Raw genomic sequence first — 11,259 nt, forward strand, 5'->3', positions numbered from 1 at the left:
CCAGTGCTTTTTCTTTGCTAATTTCTGTTGCTGATTTTGCTTAGAGAACCCTGGTAATGCGGATTTTATTTCCACTGTCTTGATGCCTCTTGGCTGGTTGTGCTAATGGCATGTTTTTTTTCTTTCTTTCTACATTTCCTCCCACACCTCTCATCACCGGTGCCTTGTTCATTATCCTTTCATGTCTGGTGTTGGTATGTGTCTGCGCTGTAATGCCTGATAACCACGGGGCTGTGTGTTGTGTGTATGGGCTGCGTTGGCTCTTTTTATTCTGCTGGCTCGGTGAATGCACTCTTGCAGCCCATGCGGCGATTCGCTGTTCCCCCGCAATCCGCAGATCTCACATATTCGCCAAACAACAGCCCCACTCACGCTCCTGTGTCGCGGTTTAACGGCACAGGCCCCCATTCCCCCAAAACCTTTCAACCAAAGACAGTTGTCCTTCAATTCAACAACAAAACCCAGACCCTACCAGCCAAGCCCAAAGTCGCAGACAAGCCCCTGCAAGCCACCAGGTCCAACCCACTACCTGACACAACGGCCACGCCATCAGCGGCAAAATCTGAACCGTCTACGCCCTCCACGCCCTCCCATCCCCTGCCGCCACCAATACCCAACAGCCCCAAGGTGCGGCGACCTCCTCTCACGGTGCCTCCCAAACTCTCCGTTCCCCTTTCTCCCCTTTCGCCCATCCGGCTTCACCATCTCCACCCGCTGGCCGGGACTGACCACAACGGCAAATCTATCCCCACCATACAGGTTACGCCCCACCCCTCCCCCAGGGGTAGCCCGCTGCCGACGCCAAAAGGGACGCCGGTGCACACACCTAAGGAGAGCCCAGCGGGGACCCCCAGCCCAACACCACCCCCAAGCCCATCCATCGGAGGCTTGCCCTGGAGGACACGCCTCAACTCAATCAGGAACAGCTTCCTTGGCTCACCACGCTTCCATCGCAGGAAACTACAAGGTACTGAACTACTGAAAAATGTATGGCAATTCCCGAAAGATATCCAAGATCAGGTGGAAAGTAGTATGCGTGCATATAGCAAAGCTTTGAGGTGGAAGAATGACGGTTGCTAATCCCATTTATTGCAATTTTTCTTGTGACGATACCTTCTTAGCAAGCAATATTTTCCAAGGACTGATTTGCAGATCTGAGTGTAATAAGCTGACTGATATTCCATTATCTGCTCTATCTGATGATATATCTACTAATGATAATGAAAACTGCAGTAGCATCTCCCCTCACCTCCAGCTGTTTCCCTTTCCCTCTTCGATCGGGGAGAGGATCAGATGAGCTGATAGCAGCAGGCCGAGTTGAATTACTCTTAATCTCTGTAGGTTTGGAGTAATTACCCATGGTTAATCAGGATTACCCTCCTCAGGTTGTGAATACCAAATCTCTTTGGTTGTAGAGTATGATGTAATGTTTATATTCCACTGAGGTCTGTTGGCTTTGTCCTTCTTCAGTTCCCACGCAAGAGGAGATGTCCAGCCTAACACCAGAGTCTTCCCCCGAGTAAGTTTTTGTTATTTTCGCCATCAGGTAAAATTTGCGGCTCTATTAAATTTGAGTGAGTGGAAGGACCATTAAAATAATATTCAATTATGACTAAATGACTAAATTACAATACTTGTTATTTTGCTGTGTGCGTGGGGGCTAAATGCATCACTTTTTGTATTAACCTGCACTGTTTAGAGCTAAACCACAAACACTCAATTAAAGCTTGTGTAATTAAGATGCTTGATTCTCGCTCTATGAACTTGTTTTTTGTCTAAATTAGGTTTGTTTTATTACGAGTTGAAAAGCGCTATGAAAATGCAACAGTTAAAGTTAATGCGGTGGTCCAAACATTGTTCCAGGCCCCATTAGCCTAGTTTGATGCTGAAGACATTATCAGGGAATAGTTCCTCATGCATAATTCAGTGTTTTAGTTCCTCTTAGCTTCACAGCCACATAGGACAGCAACGGGGTACAAAATATTGTGTGCCGTGTTTTTCCTCTAGTTTCTCTGGTGTTTTTTATTATTCATTGTGGGATAGCATAAACTCAAAGATGTCCTAGATAGGCAGTCACTATTATTAAATCACAAAATTTCAAGCGGGGATGAGTCATACTGTATGCCCACATTAAATCCTCCATGTACAGATTTTTCTTGGGCCACTCAGAGGTGTAAACTAATGCTGGGCGTGATCTCTTCATCACGTTTACCAATACTAAATCTGCTCTACATCTGAATTAAAATACACATTTCAATAATTAAAAAGCAGTGATAAACTGTTGATTGTTGGTGTGATTTAACAATAATACTAGTTCTCAATTCTGAATTGTTTGGCAGCGGACAAATTGGCACTTTTTTAAAGTGATGTTTTCATCTCTCAGCATGTCAAAGACAATCCACTGACAGCTTACTTACTCTCATCTTGTCAGCATTCATTGTTCTGTGGTTCACTGTGAGAAATGAATTCAGCTGAGCGCTCTGGAAATGTCAGAGAGTGTATTTCTATGAAATCCTTTATTTACTTTAGCCAGCCACAGTTATGTGAACTGTCATTTTTGAAAGCAACTTGTCTCTGAATGGTCTGAAGTTCTGTGAACTCTTCGACTTCAGGGGAAACTGAAACCCTTGATTAATATATATAAATAAGGAGAAGATATTTTTTTCAAATTTAGGACTTGCACCACACAATTAATTTGCACATTGTTTGTGTGTGTTGTGTTGTCTCGTTCACACCTTCTATCATTCTTCACAGACTTGCCAAAAAATCTTGGTTTGGAAACTTTATCAACCTTGAAAAGGAGGAGCAGATCTTTGTGGTGATTCGAGACAAGCCCCTGAGCTCCATCAAAGCAGATATCGTCCATGCCTTTCTTTCTGTAAGTGTGAGCATACTGCATCTCTGTGAATGTTCTTGTAAAAACAGTAAAAAAAAAAAAGAAGGTCGCTGCATGATTGACATGTTTGTTTTTCTCTCAGATTCCCAGCCTCAGCCACAGTGTGGTGTCTCAGACGAGTTTCCGGGCAGAATACAAGTCTACGGCCAGCCCGACCGTGTTCCAAAAACCAGTGAAGTTCCAGGTGGACATCACCTACACCGAAAGCACGGCTGCCACTAAGGAGAACGGCATCTACTCCGTCACTTTCACTCTGCTCTCAGGTAACCATGCCGACGGTGAGAACTACTGTGATGTCAGACCTCTTTGGCAGCCAATAGAAACGCAGGGAACCGGAGGGATGTGTGCGTGTGTGGGTGATAGAGAGGCAAGCTGATGATGTTGAACTTTGACTCTCGGTGGTGAGAGTTTTTTCCTCTCATTCTGCCAGCGGTCCACTCCTCCATAGTTCCCTTCTCTCCCCTCTCTTATGAAGAAGCTTAAAATAGACCAAGTGCTCGGGGGTGTAATGGAAAAAATTTAACTAAAAGAGGCCTTTTTGCCTCCTGGTAATCACTATGCATTTTCAACCTGCTGTGTTTCGAAGGACAACCCGAAAAAATCCCATGCTGCTGGCGTCATTATTGCCATTATTACTCCCTGTTCTCCCTCTTTCGCCTTGTTCTCTTTTCGCTCTACAGAATGGGGATTGAATTGTGTTCTTTAAGTTACACATTTTATAGTGTGTCAGCCATGGGCCAAATGCACCCAAAAAATCACCATCATCCCATTAGGATTTACGAGGCAGTCGCTAAGGGGAATAAAACTAGGATAGATCAGCATACAAAGTACATTCATTTCAAAAGACACAAATCTTCTGTTTGGTACAAGATCATTGCACTACATTTAAAGACGCATATGTGTGTGTACTTGTGTCCCTGACAGGTCCCAGCCGACGCTTCAAACGGGTGGTGGATACGATTCAGACTCAGTTGTTAAGTACACACGACCAGCCCGGTGTTCAGCAGCTGCCTGGTGAGTTCGATCTCTCCACTGCTCTCTCTTTCTTTCGTTCTTTCTACCTGTCTCTCTCGCTTCCCCTCTCTCTCTCTGCGCTCCTACACAGCATCCTGAACATGCATGAAGCCTAGCTCGCTCTTGCAGAGCACTGAACGCTATACACACCCATCAAGGTCAAATAAGTCTTTCTAGTTCGAATGTTAGTGGTGGCTTTCAAGTCTTTCTGATCGGATGGAATTTTTTAAGGCTTCTGGATGCAACAGATCCAAATTACTGTTCCATTACTCTGCTTGATGTGTCATCTGAAGGTGCTAGAAATACACATTTGACCTTATCACAGAACATTGCACACAATCGCATTGAAAGGCACAACCACACACACTCTCATTAGCAGTCACACACGCTCACGCGCCTCTGAAATAGCATACATTGAGCACAATTATTAAAGCTTCCAGGTTTTACCCATATCCAAGACATAAATTCCAGATATTAAGCACAACCTGTGTCCCAAATAAATGTGGCTTTAAGTTATCCGTTCCGCCAGCAGAAATCTGATGGGCTAGACTGCGGTTCCTGTGGGAGATGGTAAAATGAGAGAACAGAGAAATCTTCTGCCCATCTTGTCACATGGCTGTTTCGGCACATTGTGAAAAGCCTTTTACAGCTCCCTCTGCTGGACAGAGTTCATAAAGTCTGAAATAAAATAGAGAGGACCGTTTGGAATAGTTTACTGCCATGCTAATCATACTTTTAATGCAGTACATAGTATGTATACTTTGAACAATAATATGCAAATCTGCATCCATAGAATACTTGGATGAGTGTCAGACATCTGCGTTATATAAGAGGGAACTATGCACTTTTTTTCTTTTTGGCACAGTATCCCACAATGCAGTGCGCTGCACTTTGTTTAAAAGAGATCGAAAGAAATCTTGAGGAATTATTTAATTTGGGCAGAGACATTTTGCTTGCTGTCTGTTTCACATACTATGTGATATAAAAATGTTACATCCTTTAATATACTATATTCAGAATACAAAAAGAACAGTTATAGTGAAATCCTGCAACACAGCTTTTGCATTTACATTTTTTTATTGTAAAATATCCAACTCTTCTGTCTAGTCAAGGAACGAATTAAGAATTCAATAAATGTTAGTTGATATTGCTTATGGTTCATTTATGTTTCAAATAGAGTCAAGTTGGACGCATTGCTCTGTTTTTAAACTGCAAATCTAGCAGGTCAGCCATGTATTCCATGTGTATTCAATGAATACTGTGACCGGTAAAGCCCACATTCTGCAGAAATAGTATTATTATGGCAGTATGCAATTCCAAACAGGGCCCTTGTTATTAAATTAAATTATATTGTATTAAAGGAGAGCTGTTACCAGTGTAGCTGTAAATATGTTCCATTCTATCACCCTGTCAATCATACCCATTCCTTCCTTCTGGCTGTGCCCTTCACCCCCCTTGCACTCACGGTTCACTCCAAGCTCTCGGTCATGGCGGATGTGAGATTTGCAGCTGTTGAGTGAATGGGCATGTAAGTTTGAGTGTCCTTACTGACCTGCACAGCACCGAGCACCAGCATGCTTCACTCTGTCTCAACAGATGTGACCCTGTAATAAACATCTGTGTATGTAGGTTTAATCACAGTGTTAATTTCATTACTGTTAAGTCAATGGGGTGCATTAAGAATGTAATTTTGAGGCGGATATTGATTTGATCGGACGTGTTAGAGTAACGTGCCATATTCCTTTGACAGGAAAGCGTTCAAAGGGTGGTAAGAGGTCTATTTTGTCTCTTCTGCCACAGCGTGCACAGTGTCACTTTGTCATACATACTCTGTCTGATGTGTGGCACCCATCCACTGTATACACAAAACTACTTACAATAATGAGATATACTGTAGTATGTTGGTGTTCGAGTGTGTGCATGCTCACAGTTGGTAGGACAGTTTAAAAAAACATCACATATTATATTCATGTTGTTTTTCCCATATACAAATGCATCATTGTGCTTTGTTTTCTGGGGCAATTGTTGCATCTGAATGACTTTGATGAAACACCTCATTGAGTTTAGCATCTTTGTAGTCAGCTTCTTAACTCTCGCCAGGAAACATACAGTAGTTTTCTATTTGAAGATAATATTGCAGCTGTTATCTCAGCATCTGTGTCAGCATTTCTCTCGTCTAAACTTAGTTTCATGTTGGTCATTTGGGACTTTTACAGTAGAAATCGCTATAATGATGAAAGAGAGTGACCTAAACTCTCATAGGTTCCTATAAATACACAGAATCAGAAAAACAACAACAACAGCGAAATCCAATCCAAAAACTGCAGATTTACTGTATGACAGATAGAAAAACTGGACCCTCAGATTTAAAACTCTGATCTTCTACCTTCTATTAAGGCTCATGTCATGCATTGCTTTATATACAGTTAGATATGTAACGGTGTGAAAATTTCAGATCACGATGATATTGAACAACATCATTATCAATATTACCAATGTTTTATTGACATGTTCTGGAAATGTCAAAAAAGTACTTGTAAACCAAATTAAAAAAATCATCATATTACACCATTTAATGAAAAATGAATAGAAATGATGCGTCTGTATAAAGAAATATTATGGAAGCGTGTGTCCGTATGTCTAAATTCCCACAAATGTAAACAATTTTGGATTAAAGTCCTAGTTAGTGAAGCACTGTCTTCAATAACTCACAGGAGTAGACATGAATAAATAGTTAGGTCTCACGTTATTTCGTTCCGAATGTCAAACCTCCTGATTTACTCTCCTGACATAAATGAACAAAACCCGTTTCATGTTGCATCTACATTATTCTCTTGATAACTTTGTTTGATGCTGGACTGGGTTTCTCAAGGCGTAACACTGGTACGGTTTAAACGTAATTAAAATATGACTCTGTAATAACTACCGTAAAACCAGTGACATCATCTTTCCTCCATATTTGCATTACTACCAATAATTGAGGCGACTTCTTAATCAAACCAGATTTCTACAAAACATGATCTATGTTAACTATATCTTAAAATGTCCATTGTAAACCAAGACATAAAACGTTACCGTATTTATCTCTTGACTAGGTATTTTACTAAGTCCCATATGACAATACGGTCCATTCCAAAATAAGTATTTTTCCATAAATGTAATAATACATGTACACAGAGATGAACCTTTGTAATGGCTCACAGCAGAAATGCTGAAGCAGTGTCCTTTGTGTCACAAAGCTGCCACAGTTGTCATGGCTTTTTGACAGTCTCTTAGGCGGCAGTAATGCGCTCTGTCTTGTAGGAATCAGCAGTTTGGAGCTTTCTGTTGTGATGTTGAGAATAGCCGAGATTGTGTTGAGAGCTTTGGAACTCAGGCAATCTTCTCTAGTGTTCCTTAAGATTATCACAGTCTTGTTGCCATGTAACAGTCTTGGGACCCTCCGTTGCTCAGTCACTTATGAAATTGGAAGAGGGGGATGGTTTTCAAGCCTACGCTGGTGTCAGTTAGGGGGTGTATTAATCCTGTTTGAGGTAACTGTCATGTGTATTCAGAATCTGCAACAATTTGTACCGCTACATTTCAAACCATATTTCATTTTATTTTTGGCCTTTTATTTGAAAGAGAAATTGTGAATTTAGCGCATATACTGTAAATGCACCAGGGTGTAAATATTTGGTCTGATAATGATAAAGTTTTATTAGAATTGTTACAGTTAAGTCATGCAATGCATTTCATACACTGTAAAAAAAATGTTCTGCCTTAATTTTTTACAGTACAGTCAACTTGGGTTCACAACTCATTTCAAGATAATATTTTGAATAGTTCATAAAACATTTGTAATGTTGAAAATGCTCAAACTGTTAATGAAAATGTAGATTGTACTTAAAAATTTAAGGCAGTAAAGAATTTGTGAACCAGTCTGCGAAATCCAGTCTCGTACATTTTAGTATGATTAGATTTCCCGGTAGTGACATGAGGGTTAGGGGCAAGGTTTTAGAATAGCTTTTTTTCTAGTTATCATACATTTTTATACGATTCGCAACGTACAGATTCATATAATAATGATAAGCCACCTCGTAAAATAGTTATGAATTCCCATGACATCAGGCTGTAAAATCTAATTCTGAGATAACAAACATCAACCATTAATTTGACCATGATTTCAATCTTTGACATGACCTAAGTCAACATTAAAGTATATATTTTGACAAAGAGTTCTTTACATTATTTTACTGTATGTGGGGTATTATGTAGAAAACAGTAAATGATAAAAAAAATACTAACTGGGTTTTCACAGGCAGGGTCACATTTTATTTATTTATTATTACCCAAATGGGTAACTGGAAGGAATGATGTATACAAAATACTAGGTTTTTAATTGGGCTAATATTATAGCAATAACAAATATATATCAGGATTATAAATATGTAATACAATTTATAAACACTAGTTTATTGGTTGAGTTTTGCGTTGTCAGATGCATTATACCCCTAATGTATTACATGTATCTTATATTCGCTAAATTCATGAATTCATGCTATATATTTCCTAAATTTGAAGTTTGATTTCCAATTATGCAACAACGGACCATTCGTAAATTTAGATCAATTTCTTTATAATGTATCAACACTGCCACATCTATTTTCATTCCATCCAGTTGAGATCACAGATTAAATGGAGACTGCTTAGCCACATCTAACCCACTACCACAATAGACAATATACTAATGATGCCTACAGATGTATGCTGTAGCTTACCTCAGAACAACCCCGAGTGTGTCAGTGTGTTCTGATACATGGCTTATTGTCTCCAATTTATGCAGTCTTGCCTCTCATCATCTCACCTTGCCAGTTCTGTGATCCTCATTGTTCATGTGTTTGTTCTCTGTCTCTCTCTCCTCTTCTCCCGTCTGTGCACCCAGGCAGCCCATTGAGTAACTTCTTTGACGTAATTAAACAGCTCTTTTCAGACGAGAAGAACGGGCAGGTGTCCCATCCGCCCGGCACACCCAAGCATGTTGCCAACAGCAAGAGACATGACCCAGAACCTAATGCCTCCAAATGTCCATCTGGCCAAGACAAAGCCTAGATGGCATCATCAGTTGGGACACAGGAACAACCTTATAACCAGGAGAATTACTAATTTACTAGTTAAAAAGTCAAGTTGTGGTGAAAACTGAAGGGATGCTGTTGACTCGAGTTGGTTTTAAGCGTGAATCCTGCAACAAACATGCCTACAAAGTTTTATATCACAAGATTAATATTGAAGTACTGTATGTACCTACCAGACACTTTACAAAAGGCACACCAAGGCGTACTGCACACATTTCTCTCCAGTGTTGTTTGCTCCTTACAGTATATCTTTGTTTTATGATGCCTTTATTTATTTCTGCTACCAGGAATTATCCAGAAAACGTGTTAAGTCCAAGTCCTGCTCTTGCACAAGATTCATGAATGGCACATTGATGGAGGGCACATTACAGTACAAGCTGATGGAAACTCCTCATTCTGATGCATCTAAACTTCTCAAATCCCAACCAGATCTGTTCCAACTTATTCCTCAAACTGCTTTCTTCTGCATCTACATACAGCCCCACATGTCCAAGGATTTGGAGCGAAGCCTTAAAATAAAGATGTTTATTGTACAATAAATCAATTCTCATTATGCTAACCCCCTGCTTTCCACCTTTCTTTCGTTTTTTAATCTATCTGCTTGTCCTCTCTCTTTTTCTCTCTTTCTGTCCTATGCTGAAACACACATTCACAAACACAGATATTAACAAATGAAGAAGGAAATTGTTGCAAAAGGACAAAAGACAGTTGGAACTTTGGACGTCGTAATGCGTTTGAGGAGTTGCCCTCAAGGACCCTTGTTGGATTGTATTCATTTCAATGTAGTCTTTCTTTGTGAAATGAAGAATTTAAACATTTTATGGACTCAGTGTCATTGCTGTACAAGATTTGGAGATCCTATTTGAAAAATTATGGGGAGAACATCTTTGGTGTTGGTTGTGAAGTGGGATAACAGGGTGGGGGGATCACAGTGAAATGATTTATTCTGTTGTACAGACTGAAAATATTCCTTATGTATGAAATGTCAATCAGTGACATTGCTTAGATGAATTGTGTTTCCACATTCTGTTTTTTCCTCATGTAGCGTTAATGAAACGTTAGTTTGAAATGAAAATTATGCGTAATGTATTCAAAGGTTACTCATGATGTCCATTTTAATTTATGTTTTGGTTTCCTTTTGAGAAACATCTGCAGGATTCAGAGAACTTTTACCCTCATTTTTGTAACTTATTTATCTGTTATTGTCTTTTTTTATTTATTCAGCTGGGGAATATTTATATATACAAAACCGGGTGGTGGAGATTTTATCGTCTGCCTCAGGGCGACTCGTCAAGATTGTTTGAAGGATTTTGTGTTTTGTGTACAATAACACACATCCGATTTTGTGAATGAAGCACTCTCTTTCCCGGCTTTGTCCAGATAAAAGAGCGTGTAGTATATGTTAAATTATTTACCGGTAATTTAAGAATGTAGACTAGCCTTTAGGTGGGGGGGCGATGGATAATGAAGTATTGATATTTGTCACTCATCTCATTGTGCGTGTATAACAGGTGGACATGCTCAAATCACACGTTGTAAATAGACAACTTTGAGCAAACAACTTTTCTAAAAAACATCAAGGGGATGCCGCAGCTCCTGGCTCGATCTCTCGTAATGCATGTCCGACATTCGGCATTAATTTGCATGGTGTTAAATTTCTCCTCATCCTCTTTTTCACAATCAGATTTATAAGACTTGTTTCCTGCCTTTTACCCCTCATGTCATGCGTCATGAGATTTAAGTTTGTCATTTACCCTCCTCATCTCCCTTACATTCTCTCGTCTGTATCATACTCTCGGATTTGGGGGTGGGTGGTCTGGGATGTCACACACATGATCACTTACGGGAACATACAGCGTGGAGAAAAAGCGGAGATGTAATCTAAGCAATACACATTATTGTCCTTCCTATTTTGTACTTTGGGAGAAAGGCTGGATGATGTAATGTATCACGGATTTGAGCGGGAAGAATAGACTTGCCGCTAATGTATCCCCTTGTAACTACTGTGAACAACTTCAGTGCAAAGGAAATAAATCCATTGACTTTGGGATGTTGTATTTGTTTGTGTGTTTGTCTTTTGTTGGGTCATCTTTGTAAAGTACAAATTCCAGTGCAGATGCGGAGCTGTGCACTCTCGCCAACCAGAGTAAACAGTTTTGCTCAAATTCACCTATGGTATTTATTTTATTCTTTAGATACACATTTTGTTTCTCCTTTGAAGCCCTCCTGAGTAAC

The 11,259-nt window shown here is 40.0% G+C and overlaps 1 protein-coding gene across 4 annotated transcripts in view; it reads left to right on the top strand.

Annotated features, from left to right (window-relative positions):
• Positions 1-11,071, top strand: part of brsk2b (BR serine/threonine kinase 2b) — a 102,189-nt gene extending 91,118 nt beyond the window's left edge. For 2 of the 4 annotated variants that reach the window (XM_056755419.1, XM_056755424.1), the window contains exons 15-20: positions 301-967; positions 1,471-1,519; positions 2,755-2,878; positions 2,979-3,159; positions 3,821-3,910; positions 8,835-11,071. In XM_056755419.1, the coding sequence (XP_056611397.1) occupies positions 301-967; positions 1,471-1,519; positions 2,755-2,878; positions 2,979-3,159; positions 3,821-3,910; positions 8,835-9,001 (1,278 nt within the window). In that variant the 3' untranslated portion in view covers positions 9,002-11,071. The remainder of the gene's footprint in view (positions 1-300; positions 968-1,470; positions 1,520-2,754; positions 2,879-2,978; positions 3,160-3,820; positions 3,911-8,834) is intronic. The other 2 variants (XM_056755434.1, XM_056755442.1) reach the window with 2 other exon arrangements.
• Positions 11,072-11,259: the final 188 nt, after the last annotated feature.

Source organism: Triplophysa dalaica, chromosome 1, assembly GCF_015846415.1.
Source record: "Triplophysa dalaica isolate WHDGS20190420 chromosome 1, ASM1584641v1, whole genome shotgun sequence".
Classification (NCBI taxonomy): domain Eukaryota; kingdom Metazoa; phylum Chordata; class Actinopteri; order Cypriniformes; family Nemacheilidae; genus Triplophysa; species Triplophysa dalaica.